General features: G+C 37.5%; 1 protein-coding gene across 1 annotated transcript; it reads left to right on the top strand.

The window, feature by feature from the left end:
- The first annotated feature begins 26 nt into the window (after window positions 1-26).
- Window positions 27-26,618, top strand: GSPT1 (G1 to S phase transition 1). Its single transcript, XM_074885501.1, has 15 exons — window positions 27-524; window positions 11,468-11,515; window positions 11,922-11,963; window positions 12,723-12,950; window positions 13,971-14,004; window positions 15,477-15,554; window positions 17,847-18,027; window positions 18,392-18,546; window positions 19,977-20,117; window positions 20,870-20,963; window positions 21,304-21,384; window positions 23,073-23,246; window positions 23,687-23,776; window positions 24,116-24,284; window positions 24,869-26,618. Exons 1-15 carry the CDS (start codon window positions 224-226, stop codon window positions 24,919-24,921), a joined length of 1,869 nt encoding a protein of 622 aa, XP_074741602.1. The 5' UTR covers window positions 27-223; the 3' UTR covers window positions 24,922-26,618.
- Window positions 26,619-27,906: the final 1,288 nt, after the last annotated feature.

Below are 27,906 nucleotides of genomic sequence, written 5' to 3'. Positions count from 1 at the left end.
GCCGTACTGTGGGGTGGCCAAAAACTACTAAAATGGCGGCAGGGGAGGCTGCAGGGAGGGTGTACGGGAACTCCGGGAGGCCATACTGCGCTCGCGTCGGGGCGGTGGAGTACACGCGGAATCGCCGGAGCGAGTGCTGAGTCGGTGCCACCGCCGGCTTCCCCCTTACCCCGGACGCTGGGAGACGCTTCGGGGCCGCAGAGGCTTGTGGGGCAGCCACAAAATGGAGGCGAACGGGAGCGGCAGCGGGAGCAGCAGCGACTCGGCTCCCGACTGCTGGGATCAGGCGGACATCGAGCCGGGCAGCGGCGCTGGCCCGGGGTCCGCCCCGCCGGCCGCGGAGGCCGAGGCCCAGCAGGAGCTGCTCGGGGCGGCCTTCAGCCGGCAGCTGAACGTCAACGCCAAGCCCTTCGTGCCCAACGTCCATGCCGCCGAGTTCGTGCCGTCCTTCCTGAGGGGGGGCCCGGCGCCCGGCCTGCCGCCACCCTCGCCCCCGCCCGGCCTGCCGCCGCCGCCGCCCCACGGTAACTGCCGCGCCGGGACGGGGCTGCGCCGGCGGGTGGGCGCTGAGGGCGGAGGGATGGGGGCCATGTTGGAAGGGCGCGGGGCCGTGCTGCGGAGGGGCCCGGGGCGAGGGCTGCCGGGCCCCCGCGGGGGAGGAGGGGAAGGGCCACGCGGGGCTGGAGCGCGGCGCGGCAGGCCTCCGGCGGGCGGGCGGGGGAGCCGGGCCGGGCCGGGCTGGGAGGCGGCCGGCAGCGTGGGGACCGGGTGGGTCAGGCTGACGGTGTGCGGGCGGGGCGCCCGGGCGGCAACGCTGGAGGGGGGCGTGGAGGGCAACGCGGGGCGGGGGGGGGGGGCGGGAGGCCACCCGGCCCGGGGGTGGGAGAGCGACCCGGCCGGAGGGTTGGGGCCCTGGGTCCTAACGGCTGGAGAGCCTCGTCAGCGAGGGGCGAGGGCAGGTGTGGATTGGGGGTACGGCCGAGGGGGAGCCTTGGCGCGGGAGAGGGGTTTGAGGGAAGGGGCGTAAGGCAGCAGAGCCTGGGCATTGTAGAGGAGCTGGTTGCGGCGTCTGATGCAGCCCCGAGAGTTTGTGGGGGCCCTGGGAGGGGGTCTGCAGGCTGCTGGGGTACAGCTGGGGTACTGGGGGCTCTGCGGGCTGTGCTGTGGGAGGCCAAGCCGTGGTACAGGTGTTGTGCTCAAGGAACAGCAGTAACTGATGTGGTCTGGCTGTATGTGGATCCTGCGTACATTTCTCTGGTACCTTTACTCGCAAAAGGTCGCCCATGATGAGAGGAAACCACGTAGCTCTCTTCTTCCTAAAGCATTAGAGAAGTTATCGAAGATTTTGGTGGTAATAAATTTAGTGTTGCTGGGGAGAGCTGCCTGGTTCAGCCACCAGTGGTTCAGGTGTATCTTAAATGTCTTCTTGAACACTATATCAAGTAGGGGTTTTTTTTCCTAATATAATGCTGGTAAATGATTAGTAGGAAAGGGAGGTTTGTCCAGCTGGCCTCAGTTAATGGAATAACTTGAAATTTACCCTGCTTTTAATTTCAAAGGATCTTTGTGTACGTAACCAATGTTTATACTAGATTTACTTTGCATATGGGAACTTAAAGGAGAGCTGCTTTTTAAATTTCCGGCTTCAAACTGAAGGTACTTCCAAACATCAGACATGCTAGTTAACTTTGTGGTGGTATTTTAATGTCATTCCTGCAGCTAAGGAGTTTGAGACCTGATTGAGTATGATAGTTTAACACCTTCCTGGTTTTTTTCTACAATTTTCTGTATCCCTATTGGTACAATATGAAACAAACCAGTATTTCAGATACTGATTCTAGTAACTTAATTTCACTGAAGCAACTACTTGTTATGTTTGTCACTATTTCCTGTTGATTGTGGCTCATTATTTATTGCATTTTGATTTAATATGTTAATTACTCTTGCTCTCCCTACTATCTAAAGTTGTCAGATGTTAATAGCTAAAATCTGTAACTTTCATCTATGAAGCTTTAAAATTTTCATAATAGTATTAACCCTTTTTTTTGTGTGTGTTAGAGCAAATGTTAGATTATGTGTCCTTTATAGCTATTCAGCACTCCTGATTTTTATCACAAATTGTAGGTTGTTCTATGCAGGCAGACCATATGTAAGTGCATTAAAATACACTTCCAAGAAGCCATGGGCAGACTCTTGGATTCCATTTAGAATAAATGTGTATGTTAAGATCCACAGCTGTCGAGTTGATAGCTTGAGGTTGTGCTGATGAACATGTAATGCACCTTTGAATAATCTTCAAAATTAGTTCTGTTTTTCAGTCATTGTAACCTGCAACTAAGTCTCTTTTTACCTATGTAATCAATACTGTGACTGAGAACTTTCTTGAGGGTTTGACTGTTATTCTAATAACTCTGATTTTTCTCCCTGGCTACTTTTGTAAGGTTTCTTCTAAGGCTTCCTATATTTAGGTTTTTTTGGTGGGATTTAAACTACATTTCCTCACCTGCTCATTATATTTTTTTCTTCATGCTTTCCTTTTCTCCACTCTTTTGCTACTTCTGAGGCCTATGATGAGCTTTGTCTTTCCAGAGACTAGAGATGACTTTACTGAAAGCTTCTTGGTCTTCTGGAGTGATCAAGATTAACTTTTCTTTCCATCTTAGTTGCTGAGTACATTTCCTACGTAGTGCTCTAATCTACCTGGTTTGAATTCACCTTGCTTTTATATCATCTTTAAGGTTTAGAATTTTGAGTTTATATAATTAACTTGGATGTCCCTAAGATTAAGCAGACAAAAATCTGCAGTTAAAAACAAAACTAAACTAGTTTCTTTCTTAACTAGAATACTATACTCATTACATACTTTTCCAGGTCTGATGTACTCGGTTACAGAAAGTAATTGACAGTCTTGTGCTTGCAGATGTTCGTATAGGGTGACTACTACTTTCCTGGCTAGAAAAACTAGGTGGAGCTTGCTCTGGAAATAAGTAGAATAACATGTGATTAGACAATGGTGCTGAATAGGTTACTTTTTCAGCAACCCAGTTTGCTTTTAATTCCATAGGGAATTAGGTGTTCCGTGACACTCATTCTTCATTACATTGTGAGGAAAAAAAAGTATTTCTATTTATCATCTGTACTAAGGTCTGTACAAATACTGGTTTGAACTGGAAAGAATCTAAATTAATCTTGATTATTAGGAAGAATCTGAAAAGCTGGGTGTCAGTTTGAGAACTTAAGTGGCCTGAAGTTAAGTACTAGTAACACTTTTCTTCTTGGAACTTTCTCTTGGTGAGGTTTGGTTCAAGTCATAATTCCTTAGTAGTTTAAAGGATGTTGTGGGTCAAGATAAATGTGTGGTAGTAGCATGGCATATAGAGAAATTCCACAGAACTGATCTCTATTGTGTGGCTGAAGTGTGTAATAGTGTTTCCTTTTATGCACACTAACTTCATTTTTTTTAGTAACTTGTGTAAAATTCCTGTCACTTATATTTAGGGCACTGAAATAACGCTCACAGAAGCAATTTAGGGAACAAGATGTTAACTTGCTAAAATTGGGAAACTCCCGAGACCTGCATTCAAAGTAGTTTACTTTAAAACTTCTACTTTATGTGTACTGTCTTTTGATTGCAAATTGTATATTAGGGAGAATATCTGACCGATGTTTACCACTAATATAATTTTGCATGCAGATAGCTTCAGAATTTTGGTTGGAATTAAATTATTGTTTGATTATATGCAAAAAGCATATGTTATTTAAATTTTTGAACCTAAGGAACAGATTAAAACCAATATGTTCCAAATGCTGTAGCCACAAGGACTTGCATTTATCAAATTGTGTCCAAGTCAAACTCATTTGTGTAAAATTTATCTTTGTTGGCTTCTATCAGAAATAGGAAATAGAGACGTCTTGATTTTCTGTCTGTGACAGACATGGCTCTACCACAGTTCATGTCAAGTATGTCATGAACCAGTTGTACTTCTAGGGAAACTTACAGTAGATAGCAGTTGCTGGACTAGCAAACTCAACTGAATTAAGGCAAGGTATGATAGTAAAATTACAGTAGGTTGTGTTAGGGCCTCTAAACATTCTTAATCACAACTGCACCTTGCAGCCTCACTGTTCTGTAGCATCTATGACTTATTTTAGTACTATGGTTTATTCATTTTGTAAGTGTATTTAACATGTAATCACATTTGGGTGGCTTTTTGTTTCTATATCAAGGCATGATTCAGAGGTGTAGGGGAATAGTTACACCCCCCACCTCCGCATTAATAGGATCTCTACTATCTAAGTTTTGTTTGGATCTCATGAGAGAAGTGAAAAATTTCTGAAAATGTAGTGTCAACCCTCATTCTTGTGGTTCAATTTTTGTCATAGTTCTTGAATATTCACATGATTCTTGGTAAAACTGGTCACAGCTTCCTTGTATGAGCTTTACTATATTTTATGTTAGTTTTTCTTCTTTTTAGAAGTCATTTTTAAGTATTCACTGTTGACTTTGCTTGGAGCAGGAGACTGAACTAGATAACTTCCTGGAGTCCCTTCCAACCTGAATTGTTCAATGATTTGAAGTATGCAGTGGTTATGGTAAGAAAAAAAAGTGTAATTAGTACAAAAGTAACAAGAACAAAAACTGTGTGACACAACAGCTAGTGTAAGGAAAGATAGCATTTATCCTTTTGGCGGTATTAGTGCTACTGCTTCATTTAGTAGCTCTCTTGAGCACTTCAGGTAAATCTCTGAACATAGTGGTTAATGGGTGTGGTTCAAACAACTTGCACCTACAGTCTTGAGCCAAGCAAACATCTGGCTTGAGATTCAGCGCCCTTTAGGTTGCTTCCCTTTCTAAATATCCTCACTCACCTGCAGTAGTCACTTTTGGAATAGTTACGTTCAAGCTGCTGGACATCTTCAGCCTTCAAATGCTGTAAATAAATGGATATAGCATCCATCTTTCTGATTTTCCCTGCCCTAATTTTTCTTGACCTTGTAGCTAGCTGGGACATCCATATATTCCCCCTCCCCCACCAATCAGAAACAAAAGGAGTTTCAGTATCTTCTGCTTCAGTTCTGAAGCCTGTAATTTCCAGAATAGGATGTTGAGTTATCTGTATTGTGTTCCCCAACACTGCTCATTTCTTGTTTTACACTGTTCTCTGTAGCCTGTATTTTAAGACTCTTCAACAATCCAGTCCTCAAAAGACTTCACTTTGCATATGAACTTGCTAAGAAAGTCTTGTTTGTCTAAAACTAGTAGTCTACCATTCAAGAAGCTATCGTATTAAAGGATTGCATAGTTTACTCGGATCAACATTTGAATAGTCTTATGCTGATGATTTCCTTACAAGTAGGGTGTTGGGAATGCTACTGTTAATACTTCATAACTAAACCTGAATTGCTTACATGACAGCAAATCAGTGTCATATTATGAATGCCAGTATATGGTATAAATTCTTATTATCAAAAAAATCTTGATTTGAGTCATCACTTGACTATCTAGAACAGTGTTCTTCTGTATCAGCTTCTCTAGACAGATGAGCTGCACAACCTCTTTTAAAACGGTCAGTGCAGAGAAAGGCTGTATGTCTTGGCACTGACTTGCCAGATGATCAGATATAATATACCTGTGTGATGCAGTCAAGGTGCCAATGTATTACACAGATGTCCTTTGTCTGCATGTGAACTGTCCCCAGGAAAGGTAGCCAGGATTGTGTTGCTTCTGTTAGAATAATTCATCATGCTTGTGGCCTTTGCATGACTCCAATAAAAGACAGACCACTGGGAGCGGGCTGTGGACTAGATGAACTCTCCTGGAGTCTACATGCAGTCTGCTGACCATTGTTTAGCACCCTGCTTTGGACTAGTGATTTAACATATTTCAAAGCCTGATGTTGTCTTAAAACTTGATTGCTCTGTTGAAATGAAGACAAAAATAATTTGGGGTAATTCTTGGACTCTATTAGCAATCTGGTTTTACAATTCTACAGAATTTGGGGATTTCTCTCCTGTTTTGTATTGAGACACAGGCAAGCAAGAGAGGCAGCTGCTTGTATGAAGATAGAAAGATGATTTTATTTTGTTATGAAGGAATAAAGCAGTCAAAATTCAATCAGTGAAATTTATGACTTTTGAAGAGGTCTATGTGAAAATGACACTGAATTTCAGTACAAAAGTTAGTTTAGGACAGGTGACGCAATACTAAAAATGTGTTCTCTAGAACAGTCTGAGAATTTAGGTGCAAATGTTACTACTCTCTTACGTGTGAATGTTAAGATCCTGAACTTAACCTGCTAAAACAAAACCATGGGGTGCTTAGGTTTGGGGGTTTTGTTTTTTCATTTCTATTCCTACTGGGTTATGAGAGATCTTTGTTAGAGAATAGAATCCTTAACTGTTCTAATACAGAGCTTGATTTCTTGACTGTCTCAAAGTTATCAACAGAGCACAAATACTTGGCCTTAAGGAAAAGGGTTTTTCGTTATATTCCCTGAAAATCCCCATAAGCTTCCTTAGACTTAGTTGTGTAGCATGTTGGGTATAGATAAGATAAATTTAAGGTGTGTCCTCACAGGGGAAGGAAAAAAGTGGGCCCTTTACTAAGCTAACATGTAGTAAAATCCTATGAATGCAAAGCAAGTGCTGATTTTTTTTTTTGGTGAATTTTACAAAGTCATGTTTAAACGATTAAAGGTGCTCTTACATTGGTGCATTTTAAAAACTGGGCCTACATCTGTGTCCACTGGTGAAGCTAGGGCATAAGCTATGAAGCAGGGCAGAGATAAGCAAATAATTTTGAGTTTAAGTTAACTTTCTAAACAACTGCCTTAATTACAGTGAGCTCTTGAAAACCTTTTCTTTCTCTATGTTTTAAAATATTGAATATTAAATACTTGGTTTAGCATTTATTTGCATTTATTTGTGCTTAAAGTAATTTTTTGTGGTTTTTTGTTAACTAAGAATCTCTTGGGGCTATTTTATTCTGATTCTCATGCTCTGTGTGTTTGACTTGGACCTTTATTTTTCACTCTGGTGTAATTTCCTTTATGCTTTCATTTTTTAAAAAAAAGGGGGGGTGGGAAGGGGGCAAACATCTGTTATATGCTTCATGAAAACTGTTGAGAATATATGAATATTGCATAAATATGTACTGAACTCAGGTATCCAAATCACACAGATGAAAAGGTGGTGGAAATCCTAAGGTGGGTGTCATGCATTTCTTCATTCTTCAGCCTTCCAGGAATTCCTGTGAAGGAACTTGATGCCTGTATTGGAGGAGCAACAACAAACTCACTATACAGACCATTTAAGTTTTGTAGATAAGACACTTCTTTGAAACTGAATTTGCCTTTTTTTCTTCTTTTTTCTTTGTTTTTAAATCTGTCTCTATGCCCTGTTCTGCAGTTTCATTAACCCCATAGTCTGCCTCAGTTGTCAGGTACCAGTAATGTCAAGGTTCTTACCTCTCCAGGCACAGAGCAGGCTGGGAGCTGAGTGCTGCCATGCTTAGCAGCAAATTACAGCCTCTCATCAGTTCTGTGAAGGCATTTGCACAGTGGCTCAGGTAACTGCTTCTGAGGAGTTACCAGTTAGCCATTGAACGGCATCTGCTTGTGTGAGCTTATTCTGTGCATCTGGTAAATACACCAGTTTATGAAAAGATGGAAGCGTCATTACTGCTTAGCACTTAAGTTTGACTTTAAGACTGTATTTTAACTACAGTTCTGCCAATATTGATTCCTAGTTTACCAGCTATACCTGTTCTATATATGAAAATCTTGTTTCATTCTTATGTAAATTTAATTACAAAGCAGTTTTCTATTGTTTCTATATAAGCATTCTTATACTGTTTTAAAACAATATTTTCAGAGGTTGAGTGGTAATTTTTTATTTGTTCTACTTGTGCAACTTTGATTATTATACAATAGAAATGCATGCGAGTACAAAACTTAATGTAATATGCAACAAACTCATCAGCTGTAGTAGAATGTCATGTGAATGAAATAGGTAGAGTGGATTCTTGCAGTATTCTTTTAGGACATTAGCTGTATTTTAAAACACAGTGATTGGTCTCTAAAAGTTGTACAGTTTTGGACTATTGGGAGCGTGCATACTCCTCCAGTGAATTTTAAATTAAAAAAATAATAATTTTTACCTTATTCAGACAAGACTCTGAATTATATAATGTCCTTGTCTGGTGGTTTACCAGTAGATAAATGCAGCCTGTGTATCCATTTTTGCCTTTGGCATTGACAACAAAGATATTCCAAAAGATGTGGTAGGGCTCTGATGTTCAAGAGGACTAAAGGTAAACTGCTCACCTCATGTAATAGAGTGAATAAGGTTGTAACAACAGTTCTTGACTTACGGTTTGAGGAGAGAGAGAGTATGGAGGATGCTATGTAAAATCTAATTGTTTATCGTGTGAAAATCCAAGAATTTGAAGCACTATTTTAAAGTTTGGCATCATTTCATGTTGTGACTTGAAAACCAGATTTCATACGAACTGCATTTTGAATCCTTCTCATATGACAAGATTCCTATCTGAATGATTCTCACAGACAAGGATCGAGAATTTTCAAGCTGAACTTGAAATGTGTTACAGATTTTTCTAATTTGTGTTTAATTTGCTGTATGTGATGTTTTTACAATAATAGTAAACAATGTTAACCGTAAATGTTGTTGGTTACTTTTCTGACTTAGAGAAAACACAAAATTAAAAACTTGGCATATCTACTTCAGTGTTTTGGAGAGATCAGGGTAAGTTACAAGGACTACTTAGAGCCTTTCTCAGTTTCCCTCATCTTTAAAGGTATTTTGTTACAATGTCTGTCTTTATCTCATGGGCAAAATAAGCAAGGTTACTTCAGTTCACCAGATTTGTCCAGACATTTTGCTGTGGGGACAGTGAGGAGTTTGGACTTCTTCTCGTGTCCTAATCCAGTAGTGAGTCCTAGGTAGTAAGCCTATCTCAACTAGACTCAGAATTGTCATCTCCGTTTTACGTGATCTGAAGATTCCCTAGGTGTCCCAGAACTGAAACTTAAAGGTGAAGTGTTTTTTCTTGAACGATTGAGATTGCCGTTCTGTCCTCTCTGCCATGGCACTAGTAGTGCTCTTCCACCCAGCTGATATGTTGCTTCAGAGTGCTGATCCACCCAGAAGCTGGTAGATCCTTTGCTAGTTCAGTTTTTGGTCAGACCAGCTCCCTTGGTGGAGCTTCAATAGTTATACGTGCACTAGGGCTGACATGAGAGAAGAGATGACAAAGAGCAAAAGGTACCAACCCAACGGTCTAAGAAGCAGTAGGACTGCATCCCTCTTTTCTGGTGACTGTCTCAAAGGCATACTTCAGACAATCTGTTCATTTCCACACAGAGCGAATGATAAATCTAACCCTTTAAAGTCAGACTTTTCTCTTGTATATTTGTTTGCAATGTACCAGTGCATGCTTCGTGTAATTCAGTGTCCTCTCTCAAAGCACATCTGCTGCTTGTGTACCAAAGTGACCAGAATTAACAAGTAGCTGTGGTCATAACTGAATGTGTTGCCCCTTGATTGTGTGGCATTAGTACTTTTTAGGATTCGTACACAAACTGTCCCATTGATCCTTTTGTGTACTAGACTTGTACAAAATTTAACAGATGGACCTTTTTAGGCTAACAATTTCTTACCTGCTCTCTGTTGTTTGTGAAGAAACTTTTTTCCTGTCTGCATGCCTGCTCTATTACAGACCAGAAAGTAAAAACTGAGTTTATTATGAATGCTGTTGATTGACAGTGTATGTCTAAGGAATTAACTCTTCAACCACTTGCAGAGCTTCTGTTTCAAGGCAAGTGCATAAATACTGTCATTTAATACTTTTTTCATTATGGACAAACTTCAAGGGTGAAATCAAAAGCTTGTTGAAACAATCTTGTAATGAAAATATTTAGGCATCCCAACCATAGTATGTGTGAAATACCCAACAATCTTCTGATGCATTACAAAATGGAGGCTTTAGGTTCATACCTAGATTCTGTGCCACCTGCTTGCCACACTCATAAATGGGCTGACTTGAGTCTTTTCCAGCTCTCGAATGGGAGTAGTATATCATTTCTTACAAGGAATCTTCAAGGTATTCTAATGTTTTTACTTGCTGTATTAAATCATTCTCTTAAAGTTTTATTCGTGTGGTTTTGGGACCCTGGAGTGCAGAACATATATGATGTAACACAGGAGTGTAGGGGACAGTTTCTTTGTGTTGCTGTGCCCCCCTCCACTGTTTGCTGCTGGTCACTGGGTGTTGTGCTGTGACCCACATTCACCCTGCCTGCAAGCTTTGTCCTCTGGCCCTCTTCCAGCTTTTGCAGTGCTGCTCCAGTTTATAGAAGTCTGCAGCAAATACACAAACAGTGCGAAAGCAAAGAGGCTTAGAATCAGGTCCTTCTCTGTATGTTTTTGTTCTTTTGAGGGGATTTGTTTCATCTTTAGGTCCCATCATGCATATAGAGCAAGTAATGCTCTAAGATTTGTGTTTTTATAATGGGATTGAAGGAGAGCTGGAGTACAGCTAAATAGAGGGTATGAATTTGATATGTGGCTGAAAAAAATAGGATAATTAACTTGTTTTAAAGAACTATGAAGTTGAATTTATACCAAGAGAAAACTAAATAGGTTAAGGTTTTAGAGATAATTATAGAAGGCCTCTCGATTATGTGGGATGATGTCCCAAAACATCAAGTGGTGTAACTGTTAATTGGAACATACCACTCTTGGTAGGTTTAACAATTAGTTATACCTCAGCATATAGTTTAGTGGCATGAGTAGTGCATGAGAAGGTTGAGTGATCTATCCAAAAAACATCCTTGTGGCTTTGATATGCACATGACTGGTGAGATTGCCCTCCAAGTAATGTGACTATATTAGGGTGTTTAAGAGGACTGGCAAACTTACCAGGTGTGTGAATGAGTTTATCATCTCTTGACCCTAATGACTACAGAATAGCTTAATATTAATTCTTAATAGCTTGTTTCAATTTTCTTATGTGAAATTGAGGCACAGTAGCATTATAGGTATGCCTATAAGCTGAAGCTGGCTGAGCCTTTCCATACGGTTGTGACACCACATGTGCATTGTTTCTTTGGATACAATGAAACTACTTCGATGTTTCTAAACAGAGCATACTGAAAAGGGATGGGCAGGTAAAATACTACATAGAGAAAAATTGCTTCCTTTAAAACTTGCTTTAAGTGTATCTTTCCATGTGTGGAAAAAAAGAATGAACTGTTTTTAGAACTGGTGTGTTATTTTCACAACTTTGAGGCAGCGTTCTTCAGAAGTCTCTGTGCTTGGAGGCTAAGTACTGCTTGGGGGGGGGGGTCTTAAATTCATTTGCAATAAAGTTGGGAGATGGTCTTTTATGTCTAAATGTGGAAATTGGTTACATCAGTGTATTTTAAAAGTTGAACTTTTTTATCTGCAGGTGCACCTGTAGAGGCTTCTCCAGAGGAGCAGACAGCCTCTTGTGAAGGTAATTGGTTTTGTGTTCTGATGGTACACAATACAGCTCCATTAAACGTGATTTTTAAAAAAATTAATGCAGAAAATCTCCTTTTTAAAAATCTCTATGAACCTTTTCCAGTCTTCGTTCTCTTTATCCTTATACTACTATTGTAAGGCGGTGTGGCTATCTGATTATTTATCATTTTATAGCCAGTTGAGCAAGGCACATAAAGACCAAGTGGTTTACTGAAGGTCATAAAGCTTGCATGAAGCAGAATTTTTAAAATTGAATCCATATATTAAGTAGCATTGGCAAGTGCCCAAACATCTGAACTATCCTTTTATTAATTTAATTTAGTCACTCTGTTTTTCTTTGTTCTTGATACTGTTGTGGTAAATATGTGTCCTTAAGGATTCCTTTTTTTTTCCCCTAGGTTCAAATGCTGCTGTTAACATGGAAATTTCAGAATCTGTTGGTAAGATGAGAATTGTTCCATTTCACTATGATAATACTATAAAATACTACTATAGTGCTTTTGCTGAATCATTGCAAACAAAATTGAAGAACACCTTAATGAGCCTTTGCGGTTTTGGTCCTTACTAATTTTTTGTTATGTCTTTATACTTGGAGTGGGAAATAAGTAATCAAACACTAGTATGCATTAACAGGTGCAAGTGGATTACTTGGACACTGCAAAAGCATCAGTGCTTTATTAAAAAATAATTTCATATTACAAAATAGTCCCATTAATATGTGTGAAATGGTGATTAACAAAAGTTGAAGTGATCAGTAATAGGAGCAATCAGAATATGGAAATTGAGTCTTTCTTCTTGTATTTGTATGGCTTTTGAGAGAACTTAAACCATTATCCCCCTCATTTTCTTTCTAAACATATGGTAGTGTGTGTCTGTCTGAATTCAGATCAGCATGATGGTTTGAGTGGATCTTCAGATTTGTTTTTTTTTCCTTGTAAAATTGTTGCCTTGTTGAAACAGAAGTCTCTTCATCTCTGTGAATCATAGTCTTCTGATGTCAGCACACAAGCTAGCTTGAAGACTCTCAGTAATAATAACTTCAGAAATAAGCAGCAGTTGCCCTTTTTTATATAGGAAGACATTAATAGACTGGATAGTTGAAGTCTTTTGATTTTATCTTTGGGGCAGGGGCTTTTCTCCATAGTCATTGCTTTTAATTTTGTTAACTATTTGAATATATCTAACTGGTTAATTTTTAGTGGAAAATGGAGAGACAGAAATGTCCCCAGAAGAGTCATGGGACCACAAAGAAGAAACAAGTGAAGCAGAGCTAGGAAGTGGTCCTGCAGGGGATGCAGGGCCTTCTGAAGAAAGCGCTCAGGAAATGATGGAAGAGGAGGAGGAAATACCAAAACCGAAATCTGTTGTAGCACCACCAGGTGCTCCTAAAAAAGAACATGTAAATGTAGTATTCATTGGGCACGTAGGTAAGTTCTAAGTGAATGTGAAGTAATTGGATCTTTGTGTTATATGTTATCCAGAACTCAGAAGATTAGAAATTAATCCTGTTCTTTGTAGGGATGTATGTATTCACCATGTCTTGAGGTCAAAAGGAGCATTCATTCTAATGAAGTTGCTCTGGAAAAATTAAAAAACTTAAAGAAGTAGAGTGGTAGAGTGCCAAGGATAGAGCACCTGTGTTCTCTTGGACACAACAGTGTCTGGATTCATGATTTCTCAAGTACCTGCTCTATTAAGTGCTTAACTGACGTATCTGTGTTTGTGATCCAAAGAACAAAAATCGGAAAGCAGTGCTCCTTTTCTGGTGGTTTTAAATATTTTCAGAGGGTTTTTATTAATTGTTATTAAATTCAGAAATTGTAGAGCTGTAGACAATAGATGAACATAACTCAGGGTTAAAAGAAGCATTTATAGCAAAATGTCCCAACTGAATAGTTTCAACAAGCTTCAGAAAATTAAGTGGTGTCAAAAGTACAGAAGAATTATTGAATCATGAGTTTTACAATAAATTCTGTATTTTCATTTGTAGATTCTCTTAACACCTTAAAAGTACTGTAACTTAGTCCTCAGGTAAATTCAGGGTGGAGTGCCACAAAGTAAAGAGGCGGTGGGCAGAGGTACATCCTAATACTGAAGAGCAGCCCACAGAAGTTAGGGACAAGAGAGAGAGGAATCGGGGAAAGGGCTTTTGCAAGAGCTTCCCACAATAAACCAATCTTTTGCTGGATCACTGCTTGTTGAGGTTTTTATTTGTTATGGATAATGCCAAGTTTGTATGTATGAAAACAGAATTTTCAAAATTCAGTGTAATTGAATTGACGATGAATTATTATGGAAACAAGGGAAACGGAGATGCTTCAAAAGGATTATGATTTTAAAATCTTATCTTTCAAAATAAATGAGATTACCCTGTTCATAATTGTTTTCTTTTTCTAGGATTTTATTTTATATTGTAAATGACTTGGTTTTTAAAATTTTTTTTGTAGATGCTGGCAAGTCAACTATTGGAGGACAAATAATGTAAGGAAACTCAAACTTTTTAGATTTGCTGTTCTATCTTGTGAATTAAAAACAAGTAAAATGAGTAATATTTATGGCTTTAGTCAGCATAGATTGGTATTTTTATTAAAATGTTACTTTCCCTGTTAATTTAGTTACTTATTGTCTTTGGAATTTCTTAATTCCAGCAGATCTAATCTTATTGCTATAGGAGTTTCACTTACTTAATGGAAACAACTATGCAAAAGCATACATTAATAAATGAAAAAAACTGAATCCCTTTCTTAGAACATGACTCTGTTTTTATTCATCATTTTAAAATGCTATTTGGAACTGTTCTATACCCTTTGTTAAACTTTGTCCTGTTTGTGAAGATTTAAAAATATTATATATCTTTATTCCCTAGTGCTAACATTGTCAGGCATAATTTGATTTCAAAATGTGAAATTATGATAGTTAATCTTCTATTTTAGAAACAGTATATAGAGACTGTGATATTTTTGAGACAAAGTAAATAAATGTAGCTAGATCTTACAGTTTGTAAAAAAAAAAAAAAAAAAAAAAGAGAAATGGAAAGTAGTACATGAAGAAATAAATGCTATCCTGCTGATGCAAAGTATTTCTATGATTTTAAAATAATATTCTCAGCAAAAGCCGGCAGGTCTTTGTCTTGGCATTTTCATCTTGTTTTGTTTTGACCAAACTGGAATGTTGGAATTGTCATGCTACATTTAACCTTGTAGTTCATACTAGAGCAAATTAGCATTTTATTATCTGCTGTGTCTGAGTGTTCTCCTTGTACAAGGAGATGCCTATTCTTACTGCTCCTACCAATGTGTTATGTTCCTAAAGCTTTTTGTGGTCTTTCATTTTTGCAGAATATCCCTTTGTTGTAAGGGGGGGGGAAGGGGGTGCTTGTACCAACTTTGTCATTAACCCTTTATTTATGGTTATAATTAATTTTCCTTATAAACTAAGTAGATTACTGCTAGAAGATCAGGTAGAAATAGGGAAAAATATGAAGGTTTTAACTGTACACTACTTGCTGCTTCTCATAACTGAAAGATATCTTAAAAATATGTTTCCTTGTTCTGTCTAAAAAGAATTAAACCAAAAATATTTTTCTTTACATTTCAGAAATGGAGGGGTGGGGGTGGTGAAAAATTTTCCCCTCACAATTCTTACTTAATTTTGAAATATTGGATTAGTCTCAGAAACAGACTTAACAGATGTAGTTTTCAAAACTTGCCTCTGCAGAGCATTTTACAATTAGGCTTAAAAAACCCCATTCCTCATACTTCTGCTAAAGTGGTACTGGTGTACTTTTACATATCAGATAATGGTGTGGCTTTTTGTGGAGAAAAAATTCCACTTCTGCTTGCATCAGGCTGTTCCAGTTTTTCAAAATAAGCTGTAGGATTGTATAAGTATTTAACTATTTGGAACCATGTTTCTGCTTTATGTAAAATTGCACTTTTTTCCCCCCTCCTTAGGTATTTGACAGGAATGGTTGACAAAAGAACACTTGAAAAGTATGAAAGAGAAGCTAAAGAAAAAAACAGAGAAACATGGTATGAACTTACTGAAGATAATAACGTGCTTTTCTCTTTGCACTGTGATGAAAGTGGGAAACTGTTTTTTGGTCTCTGTCCCCATAGTGCTGGCTTCCTGATGGAATGGGTTTTGAGTGTGGGGGAAGGAATCCCTTGTTTTCCTTCAATACTACTTTTAACTAAAACTATATGAAACAGCGCGACTCACATTGGAACAGCTTTTGCTGCTCCAGTGCTTTGGAAAACATAGTTGGTAAAAAGAAATACAAGGCAGGCACTTCTCTCATACAGATAGAATGACCCCAAGAGCTGCCTGTCTTTCACCTGTAAATAGCAGAGAGATATCTAAAGGATAGAGATTAAAGCTGTCAGTTTGGCAGACATGAGGAGAGAGCAAGTTAATAGTTTTGGCTGTCACCATATATCTCATTTTTATATGAACAAAGATAGGATCTGCAATTCTTAAGTTACCTCCAGGCAAGATGATGATGCTGTTATGTGGATTTTTTGTGGGCCTCTAGTTTGTTTTGTTGTTGTCTTTTGCTAGGTTGGTTTTTGGCTTTGTGTGTGTGTATATACAGCACATATAGCAGCCTGCTTTCTCCTTCAAACAACCCTTGGAAAATTGATTTTCTTTTTGGAAACTTTCCATTTTGGGCTGTGGTGGAGGAAAATAGGGGTTCAAAGGGCTCTGGAAAAGAAGCAGCTGAAGACTTCCTTAGGGGTAGAGCAGCAATGGAGCACTCAAGGGGTGGGCATTGACCTGAACTAATTGTATTATATGTGAGAGAGGGAGATAGAAAAGGTGACATGTTCTTTTTGTCAAGCAAGCATCATCCCCCTATTAGGAGTTGACCATACTAATAAATATTTTGGGACCTTCCTCAAAAACCCTGGGCAGCTTGAAAAACAGGTTTCTTCTCCCTCCTCTTTCAGAGAGTGAGTTGCAGAAGTCCCTCCCTGAATGCTAGTTTTAATCTTTAAAATATGACGATATACAACAGAAGGTATGATGTACCGCTGTGTCATTGTCAAAGATCTTGTTAAGCTTGTTTCATATGTTTAGACTCTTGAAATTTGAGCAGTTTTACTTTGTGACTCAGAAAATTCTATACTGTAGTGCGGAGTTGACATTTCAGTCAGAAATGCATCTTTCCCTAAAAAACCCTATGTGCAGAAAGGACTTCCCATCCAGCTACCACACAAATTCCCGCTTGACTTTTGTTAGCTGAGTAAAACCTGACCTTTGGCTTGGCTGAAATCTTCCAGAAACACAGGCCATGGTGAAGATTACAACAGACAGGAGCGCACATACTGGTACAAACCAAAAGCCATCTAGCATGCTATCTAGACCTTGATCAGTGACAAATAGGTACTGCCTGGGGAAGACCGTGATTGTGTACCCATAATTCCCAAGGTTTAGTGTTTCTCTGGCTCAAGAACCTCTTGAGCTGGAAAGGACATCTTTGTATTTAATAGTCCCTGATGCTCCTTCCCTGGTCAGTCGTCAGTTGAGTTAGCAGTGTCTCTTCAGACATTATCCAGTCAATACAAAAGACGAGCTAAAGATCTTTATAAACTGCTGTTAATGGTGAAAAATATTGGTATGTTAAGCGAGTTCAATTTAGTTATTACTACTTTTCTTCTTAGTGAGAGTATTAATTTTTTTTCTCTCCTTTCTATTCACCAATTTTCACAAAACCTGAAGGAGCTAAATAATTTTTTTTTTGAAATTTCAGTTCATCTGTCTACCTTGTTCGTCAGTAGCCAGTGGGATAAAATATAATTAGGAGGGGACAACAGTTGATATGATCAAAGTATCAAAGATGGAGTGAATAAAGGTGGTGTCTATTTTGTAGCCAACTTCTGTTTAGTATGTGCAAATAAATGAGAACTAAAAATAATAGTTCTCATAATATGAATTTGTACCAATCAGAACTTTTTCAGTTAATTTTGCTGAGAAAGAGGAATTGCTTTGTATTTGATCCAGAGGTGTTTTTCAAACTGAAGCAAAGCTTAAAGTGTTTGAGGTTACACCATACCTGGAGAACTTAGTAATTGAAAATTGTTTTTTAGAATTGCATCCTTCTAGGTATGTGAGGGAGAGCTAGCAGTGGACCCTACAGCTCACTATATATATACACAAAACATTCAATAAAAAGGTCACTATTGCTCTTGGAAATTAGTTAGTAATGCTCAGGTGGTTAGAACATTTGAGCAGGGAAAAAAAAGCCATTTTGATGAACAAACCATCATAAATTCAGTAAAAATTAATACAAAAATAGAATATTTGGGTTGGTTTTTTTTTAGGTACCTTTCGTGGGCCTTAGATACAAACCAAGAAGAACGAGACAAAGGTAAAACAGTAGAAGTGGGTCGTGCCTATTTTGAAACTGAGAAGAAACACTTCACTATTCTAGATGCTCCTGGACATAAGAGCTTTGTTCCAAATATGATTGGTGGGGCTTCTCAAGCTGATCTTGCTGTGCTGGTAAGGACAAATAGATTCTTTTATTTTGGATATACTATGGAATTAAGCATTTGAATTTTATTTTTTGTTTGCTTGTTTACTCTTTTGGTTCATTACAGCGGGCAAAACTTTCAAATCTTAAGTCTACCAAGTTGGGTGGTTTTTGGAGTAACTTCATTTCATAAAATTGTCCACAGGTGTCATGTAATTTTTATGTCAGTGGAGAAACTAATGGATAATATTGAGGATATACCAGTGGATTTTGAAAGCTTTTACCGGTTTTGACTACCCAAACGTATTTTTGAATAAGGCAGTATTACCCATTGTCGATTTGTTCTGTTGAGAGAATTGTAGAACTTTTATTAAAATGTGTATTTTTAATTAGGTTATTTCTGCAAGAAAAGGAGAGTTTGAAACTGGATTTGAGAAAGGTGGACAAACAAGAGAACATGCCATGTTAGCAAAAACAGCAGGTGTAAAACATTTAATAGTTCTTATTAATAAAATGGATGATCCAACTGTAAACTGGAGTAATGAAAGGTGAGTTTAATGTTAAAATTAATCTTCATTAAAAGGTACTGAAATAAAATAATTCCTAAGTAATTCTTTTGCATCCCATTTTTGCTGAAAGAACAGTAGACTGGACTAAAAACACAGGTTATCAAAATTGCAGGAAAAACAGAAGCATAATGCCTAGGACAGTGTCTCTCAACTGAGCTTGATGTTCTACACTACTTTAAAACACTCACTTTCAACTGTTTGGATCCATGCAGCCATACCTAACAAGTCCATGCATTCCAACATAGTTTAATTGTTGACTTGGAAACTTTATACTGAACCTAAAAGGAAATGACTCTATTTTCAGTAGTTTAGTCTGCCAGGTTCTTCATCGCTTGGCCACGGTTCTGCTGAACTCCTAACTTAGACTTGGTGAGAACAGCATTATCTTGCTCACCTTATGTGTGCACCCTGTATTGTTTGGAGTTGTTCTTTTATGATAGGCTGACTTGAAAAAGCAAATAATATATAAAGTAGTTTGTGATTACAGTCTGAGAAGGGGGGAGGGAATCTTGTGATGATACAGACCAGGTTAAAATAACTAGAAAGTCAATATGTAATATTTAATTAGCTAATTAAAAGTATTTATTATTTTCTGCCTTAATGCTGAAATGTTACTAAAGAGTTTTAATTTTCCCAAGTGTCAAAACTTAGGTCTCTTTATGGCTTTTGTCACATCTTCTCACTTCTTTAAGCTGGATGCTAAAAAGTGTAACTTAGTCCTTCCCTAGAGATACTTGTGTAATGACAGGATACAGTTTTCTTCTACAGTGTAATAAGAGTTGTCAGAGAACTTGCTGTGCTGTCAAGAATCGTGAAAGTTTTTGTTGAAAGCCATGAGGGACTATGCAACCTTACAACATGAGCCTAGTTTACTAAGAGAATAAGGCATGCCCAGCTATGCTGCTTGGTCCTGCCCAACTTCCTGACATGATTGAATTCAGATGAAACTGCCTAAGGGGAAGAAGCGTAATAGAAACAAATAGCCTTATGTCTTAGGAAATTATGGAGGAGACTGGAGGAGACCAAGCCACTAAAGTGAAAGCCTGCAGCATGACCTCAGTAGCTGTCTGCTTGGTCTGTCCTGCTACCTTAGCCTGCAGCTGCTGCATAAAAGCAGATATAGCATATGCTGCTGCTTACCCAGCCCAGTAATTGAGGTGTATGGAGAAAACTGATGATGTTTTATGGAGCAGAGGAACGAGGGGAAACAGACCATACCAAGTTGTGTTGGAGGATTGTGGGGAAGATACAAATAGGCCACTAGACATTATTAGGTTTGCTTTCTGCTTACAGAATAACTTAACTGATGAAAATTAAATGTCTGTGGTTTTGGGGGTTTTTTTAAAGCACAGCATTGTGTCATGCTGGAATAATTGAAACTTACGTTGATCTACTTGTCATTTTAATAGATATGAGGAATGTAAAGAGAAACTGGTGCCATTTTTGAAGAAAGTTGGCTTCAATCCCAAAAAGGATATTCATTTCATGCCCTGCTCAGGACTGACTGGAGCAAACCTAAAAGAACAGTCAGAATTCTGTCCTTGGTATATGTATGTATCTTAAATTGAACAACTTGGATATTTGCTATATTTCAATAAAAGTAAATGCTACAGTGAAGCTAGGAGAAAGTATAACATGATATATTATAGCTGTGTTCTAAAGTGCTTGAGGAAATACAATTAGGGCAACAAGAACACAGCCATGCAGTGAGCCAAATAAAAGCATTTGCTAACTGCAGAAAATTGAAGTTAGCAGGCTCTGTAACAGTATTAGCAGTATTCTTTGGCTTTGTGAGTTTGAATGCCATACTAGCCCTTGAATTTTCCAGTGATGCTGCAGTTGATGTGTTGCTAGAATGAGTAATTGTTTGATGTGAACAGTTTGTTTGAAGCTGTATTATAATTAGCAACAAGCCATGTCTCTCACTAGGTGTCATGTTTTCCAGTATTGTTTATGGCAGTTAAAACATTCATGAAAATCATGTTTGGACCTAGCTTATTTTGTATTTCCAAAGCACGTTACACATCTAGCAAGGTTCAAAGGAATGATTTATTTGTGCAAAATATGCTTGTAACGTAACTTAAAAACTACTTGCACTTCCTGGGTGTTAACGTGTTACCTAGGGTAAAGTGGACACTAATGATGGGATGTTACGATAGATTTAACTGTCTTAAAGGTCACTGCTCTTAATGATGACAGAATGAAAATCATTGCTTTTGCTGGACTGCATTTATCCATTCTAAGTAATTTTTAAATAGAAGGGTGCTCAGGAAATTGAAACAAATGCCTTCTGCTCTTTTAGTGGATTACCATTTATTCCATACCTGGATAATTTGCCAAACTTCAACCGTTCAGTTGATGGACCAATCAGGCTGCCAATTGTGGATAAATATAAGGTACAAATTAAAATAACAGGATTCAAAGTATAAATGGACTGTTTTCAGAAAGCAGTAAATAGACTATTTACCATATTTTTAGAGGGCATCTTTTTTCTTTGATATGTCTACATTTCCAACTTTAGAATAGAGGCGGGGAGGGGAAGTAAATAATTTTGGGATTATGAGATTTAAAATCTGTAATCTTTCATGAGAACAGTTTCCAAAACATTAAGTATAGGAGTGCTAAATAACTTCATGGGGTTAAGTAGTTACACTTAGAGTTAAAGCGTAAATAGAGCATAGCAGACTCTTTAGAAAAAGGTTTTCAATTTTTATGTAATCATTTCTTTTTGTTAAGGATATGGGCACTGTGGTCCTTGGGAAGCTGGAGTCAGGTTCTATTTGCAAAGGACAACAGCTTGTGATGATGCCAAACAAGGTATGGTAAGGTGTTACTACCGTAAAAAAAGAGCTTGATTCGTAAAGATATTAATTATTTTAAATTAGAAAATTTTCTGTTGCTCAGTTGAACACAACTAAGCTTTCATGTTTTACATGGGTGGCGTTTCCAGGTGTGTGTGTCTGTAGTTCCTTAGCATTCAGAGCTCAGGTTGTCTCTCCTTACTGAACTCAATTGCTGGACTACAAATCATCATAGTTTATTTGAACGGTGTTTTACTTTGCATTTGTTGGCCTGCAAAACTTTTCTCATGCTGGTGGTTAATATTGCTCAAAACTTTCCTTCTTTTTTTCCTTTTTTTCTTTTTCCTTCCCTAAAGGGAAATAGGAAAAAATTTAAAGGATGCAAAGAGTACACAGTGTGTTCCAGTGAAAGACCTTGCTTTAGTTAAGAATAGGTTGTTTGTGAAGGTAGATAGCTGTTCTGTAATGTAAGATTACTATTGGGAATCATTGTGCTGCCCTGAAGAATGTGAAAATATAAAAATGAAGGCTGTGAAAACATAGTTGGAGAGAGGCAGTGGATGAGAATAGTGTACTCAACGGATGGTGGTGTTTGTTTCCCTTGGTTTCTTATGGAAAGGGTTTGGAAATTTTGTTCTTACCTATTCATGTCATCTTGATTTAAGCTGACACCCTTTTTTCCAATCCTATAGGCTGAGGTAGTTTGCTGGAAAATGTCTTAATGCTCAAATGTACAATAAACCTACAGCTTACTGAAAGTTTTTTCTTAATCAAAACATGTAAATTAGATTGACTTCTGTGTCACCTTTCTCAAGAGCTGCTGAAAATTGAAACTAAACTTAGTTTGAGATTATGCTTTTCAGTTTTTAAGGTAATTTAATTAACAGTGGCTTTTTATAAAACTGCTTGACATGAATCTGACATCCATGTTATTTTGGGGTTGATTAGGAGAAATTAATAAACTGTAAATGGCTTTAAACCATTACAAAATACGTATTCGGTAAATAGCCAGTGCTTTTGATTACACACATACTTTGGCAGCTAACGAGGATTGAGCTAAAACTTTAGGAAGTCAGAGCAATAGAACTCTTTCTGAAACTACTCCTTTTTTAACTTTTATGCCTTTCCAGTATGTATTTTCTGTTGCTATCTAGTACTGTGTAAAGAACAAAAATCAGGAGAGAGGTTTTAACATATAGGAACATTAGGAAATACATTTTGGTGTTTACTTGGAGAGCATTAGTTAAATACGTATTTGGTATTTTTATCATCTTCTCCAGGAGATCTTGTAGAATTTTGGGATTCTAGGATTTCCTGGATTGCATCTAATATTCAGACTGTTACATTTTGAATGTAACGAGTCTACGCAACAATGTGGCTTCTGCATTCTTAGATAATTTGCATCTGTTGTATCTCTCATCTCTTTATAAGTTCTAAATTCATTTCACTTTGAGAAATAGTGGATATTTTTAAAATTTGCTTTTCATTGAATATATACTATAGAATTATAGTGAAATATAATTGATTAAATATGCTATTTTATTAGTAACTCATCATTCAAATATTTTAAATGTTCTGAAGCCTGCAGACCTGAATATAATTAAACTGTAATGGAATTATTAATTGAAGTCCTGTTGTATTGAAACGGGTTTGTACAAGACTAAAATATTCACAGTAGAAAACTGCATTTTTGCTTTCTTTAAGCACAATGTGGAAGTTCTTGGAATCCTTTCTGATGATGTAGAAACTGATTCAGTAGCCCCAGGTGAAAATCTAAAGATCAGACTGAAGGGAATTGAAGAGGAAGAAATCCTTCCAGGATTTATTCTCTGTGATCCCAACAACTTGTGTCATTCTGGACGCACATTTGACGCCCAGGTAGAATAACTAGCACTTAATTGCTATATAAGATGGGTAAAAAGTATTAAAATATTTTGCTTGTATTCACCCAATCGAAACTGAAGTAATTTGAAGTTTCAGTTCATATTTCTTATTCGCTATCATATCTCTAAATTGACAATAACATGTATACCTAACACTCTGACATTATTAATTTGAGGTTTTAAAAATATTTGTTTTGAATGTGACTTTTCAATGAAGTTTTAGATACCTGTAATCATGAAAACGAGATTTTGTCAGGCCAATTCTTCAATTTTATACTTTCATATATTATAAACAACTTGGTTATAAATTTTGTTTCTTTCACAAAAATGTGTCTGTATTGTTCAAGTATATACTTTAATATAGTTCTGTATTTGGTAATTTTTTGCTCTTTTATAATTGAAATGAGGAAAAATGCACTTTTAATTGTTTTACAGATAGTGATAATTGAGCACAAATCCATTATCTGCCCAGGTTATAATGCTGTGCTGCACATCCACACCTGTATTGAAGAAGTTGAGATAACAGTAAGTGTCCTTTGAAGTTATGATGTGCATATAGGCAATCTGCTTGTTGGAGTGAGGAGCTTGGTCATGATACACATCTGTAGAGCAACTAAGGCAACAAAGCTCCAGCCTTGAATGGAATCTTTGGTCAGTACTGGAACACAACCAAAAATGGCTGTAACTGTTAGCATAAACCTTCTGAAAAGTGTGGTAAATCATGGTTGACTCTCTTACACAGTAAATTTTAGAAGGATTTTTTTATTATTTCTAAGTATTTTCTTTCCTAGACCACTTCAGTTTTGTTTGTAAAGAAAAAATAACCCTTGTTTTAGCATTCACAGCTATTTTTTTCTTATACAGGCCTTAATCTGCTTGGTAGACAAAAAAACAGGAGAAAAAAGTAAGACACGGCCCCGTTTTGTGAAACAAGATCAAGTATGCATTGCCCGTTTAAGGACAGCAGGAACTATCTGCCTTGAGACATTCAAAGATTTCCCTCAGATGGGTCGCTTTACCTTAAGAGATGAGGGTAAGACTGCTTGATCAAGAGCTATCAGCTGCTGCAAAAATACGGTTATGTGAAATAGGAGATCATGCATGCAATGAGGTATTAAAATGCTGGTATCTAGTGGAAATCACTGCCTGGGTAACAATGAAAAAGTAAGTCTAAGCAAATTGTCATTGTGCAGAGTTCTTGCTAGTAACAAAAAGTGTGTTTTAGAGGAATAATGTACAGAAACGTGCACTGTGAAACAAAAGGTTGAATTTGCAAAATTACCGGCACTGTTTTCTTTAATAAATTATCTTTAAAAGCAGTAAACGGATCTGGTGGAATGATTCTGCCTCACCTTCTCATTAGATGAATATAGAGCAGGCTTTCCACAATCCACATTGTATTCTTTACTGTGAGAATAGCAGTCTTACTATTTTTAAGATTTAATTGTGCTCTTCAAATACACTGGTGCTCTCATTCTACAATACAACAATTTATTCTCTGTATTATTTCTAATACTCTGGAGAGGCTGTATTTTTGGGGGAAGTTTTCATGTTCTTAGAGACTTACACATTCTTTTCACAGTATATGTAACTCTGCTGTTTGTCTCCTTGGTTTAGGTAAGACCATTGCAATTGGAAAAGTTCTGAAACTGGTTCCAGAGAAGGACTAAGCGTTTTTCTCAATGACCCCCGCACAATACTGTGAGGAAAATCGACTCTGCAAAAGCCTACTTCACACCGCCTTCTTATTTTCTGCCCATTGATAAACTTCTCCCCATATTTTGCAAAGACAAATTTCACAGCAAAGGTCCACATTATGTCAGCTTTCTCATATTGAGAGCTCTGCTATGCCACTGTTGAATTTTCCCAAAAAGAGGTTTTTTTTCTCCCAAATTCTGCTTCCTTGGAAAGATTCGGCAATAGCTTTGTAAGTGATGTGGACATAATTGCCTATAATTATGAAAACCTAAAGGATTTTTAATGTTTAATTTCCCCCAACATATATATATTAAGACCTCTTTTTTCCAGGCAGATCATTCAGAGTGTGCGAGTGTGTGTGCACATGTTACAAAGATGACTACCATGTTAATAAACTATTCAATTTGAAATCTTTTTCGGTATTTGAATTGCTTTTGAATAATGTTTTTTATCCAGATGTAACACAGTTGCATTAGCTTTTTAACTTCCCAGTAACCTAGATATTTGGTTACTTGGACTTTTCTAAACTCCTCAGCCTCCCCACACACACAGTTTTAAATGAGGCAATTGGGCACTCAACCAAGTTTGTATTAAAATAATTAGGTTTGCCCCTTCCCTTCGTTGAATTGCATTCTTAAAATTATAAAACATTCATGCAAACGTGGCACCTTCATTAGCTTTACATTTGTTAATATCTTCAGCAAATTTAGATTGACTTAACATCATTACTAGACACAGTAAGTCAATTTTGAAGGCTAGAACTACATACTATGTCTTTATAAAATTCTGCATTATTAAATTCTTAACTGCAGAAAATGCTAACAACCAGTAAATCAGTGAAACTTGCAAAAGTAAGAGACTTTGTGGCAATAGTGCCTATTAGTATTTATAAGAGCTGCATTTTGTGGGAGAACTGGGCCAATTAAAAAGTGCCAGTTATGTAAGTTACTCAGTTCACCCTGTCTTTGATTTAGAGGGCTTGGATAATCCTTGCTGTTTTAAAGATCAGTCTGAACTGAGAGGGAGAAAGACTATTTAAATCCCTAAGGGTTTGCACATACTGAAATATGGGAGGGTCAGAATCAAGCACAGTCTGTAAATTTTTGCATATCAAAAAGCAATGTAAGCTTATGAGGACCAGTGAAGTTTTTCTTGAGAAGTTAAAGCAAAACTGGTTCAAAATAAAGCTTACTCAGTACAACTTGAAGGAGCTGCATAATAAAATCCTATTTAGCTGCACTTTGAAAATGGACTGTCTACAATTGCTATCCTGATTCTAACAATTAGGATAAAGGCTAATGATTTTTTTTTTTCGTTTCCCAGAGTATTAGTAGTAAGTATTAAAAGGTATCTTCAGAGCTTCTTCAGAATGTCTTAACTAAACACTTTAAGTTGTACAATTGTGGCGAGTCCATCTCCTCCCCCAAAAGTTTACAGTCTAGTGACTGTATCTGAATTCCCAAATAACTCAAAACTGAAACAGATTTACCTTTTTTGGGGGTTTTTTTTTTTGGTTTTGTTTGTTTCTTTGTAACTGTGGAACTCCCATTCATTTCACTTACAGCTACATTGTATGGACAGAAGAAGTTATTGTCCTTCAGTTTCATATGACTACACTTGTAGCTACCGTAATGCATGGAATTTAAATAAATTTTATTATGTCTGCAAATCTCTGGGCTTTTATTTTTTTTTTGGTAAATCAGAGTTTAAAAGTAACTTTTTTTTTCCCCCCCACCAAGTGAACAAAACCCACAGTTCCTTGGATCTTAAACTAATGAAGAAATTAAAAGCCAAGGAAGCTTACTGTCTTGTTCGTATTCTGGATTGATTTAAGATTTCCACATATATGACTGCTTTCTTGAAGTAAGCTCATGGATTTGAAATTTGTAAGGACCATTACTGGGGAATACTTACACTTAGATTCCTAAATAGTTAGAACTTTTTTTAAAAAAAAAACAAGTTTTAAGCATTGAAATGCATCTCAAGACTACATGATGCTCCAGTAGAATTTTTCAAATTTTGAGCAAACTTAATGAGCGATTCTAAAAATTCAATATTTTGAGGCTGGACTGAGTATTTATTATTAAACTGAAAAAGTCATCTGGTGCATTGAAGTCCCAGTAGATAGAAAGTCTGAGCATTTCCATTATTCATCCCATCTAGTGCATTTGATTACCATTTCCATAAATGCAGTTAATGTCACCTTGCCTGTAAAGGGAGACTAAATTATTTCAACTTAATTAACAGAATCTACATTATACAATTAAAGATACTGCTAATCTGTAGGAGGTTTTTATTTGGGTATAAAATACTTGCATTCTATAGCAAACATACTGATGTGAAAATGTAAGGCATAAATCTACACAAATTGGCTGCATTTTGAATAGAAGAGCTGAAAGTCTTTGAATAGTCCTCAGATTACATCTCAACTTTTTCATTTCATCTCCATTCTACATTTTATAGTCCCATTTTTACTACTATTGAGTACAGCTAAATCTAGATGAAAGAAGAAAAAAAAGACAATGTGGCTTTGTTTGAAATAAATACTATTTGCTGATTCACTGATGTAATAAACTTTTTTAAATGACCATTTTGAATACTTCCTTTTGTGAAAATGTGGTGTGCTGCTTTGAAGATGGAAAAAAAAATAAAGGAGCTGTGCAACCACAACACTTGAAAGGAAGGAGGAAAAAAAAAGGGGGAGGGAGGGGGGGGAGGGAGGGAATGGAAGTTGGATTGAATCTCCAGGAACCCTAGGAACACTGCCAGTGTAACTGTGCGAGCGTATGGTACCAGCCGAGTGTTCCTGGGTCCTGGTGTGGATGTAACTCATACCAGCAAAACTGTGAGTGTGTTTCTGCAGAAATAAGGGATTTGGGGGCTTTTCCCCCCAGTATAATAGCATTTACAGTAGTCCGTGTGCAGTGTGGTACTGATGGGGATCCCACCTGTTCTCC

The sequence above is a fragment of the Strix uralensis genome, chromosome 16 (genome assembly GCF_047716275.1).
Source record: "Strix uralensis isolate ZFMK-TIS-50842 chromosome 16, bStrUra1, whole genome shotgun sequence".
NCBI classification, from domain to species: Eukaryota; Metazoa; Chordata; class Aves; order Strigiformes; family Strigidae; genus Strix; species Strix uralensis.
The sequence above is the reverse complement of the archived record's forward strand: the minus strand, read 5'-3'. Positions and strand labels throughout refer to the sequence as shown.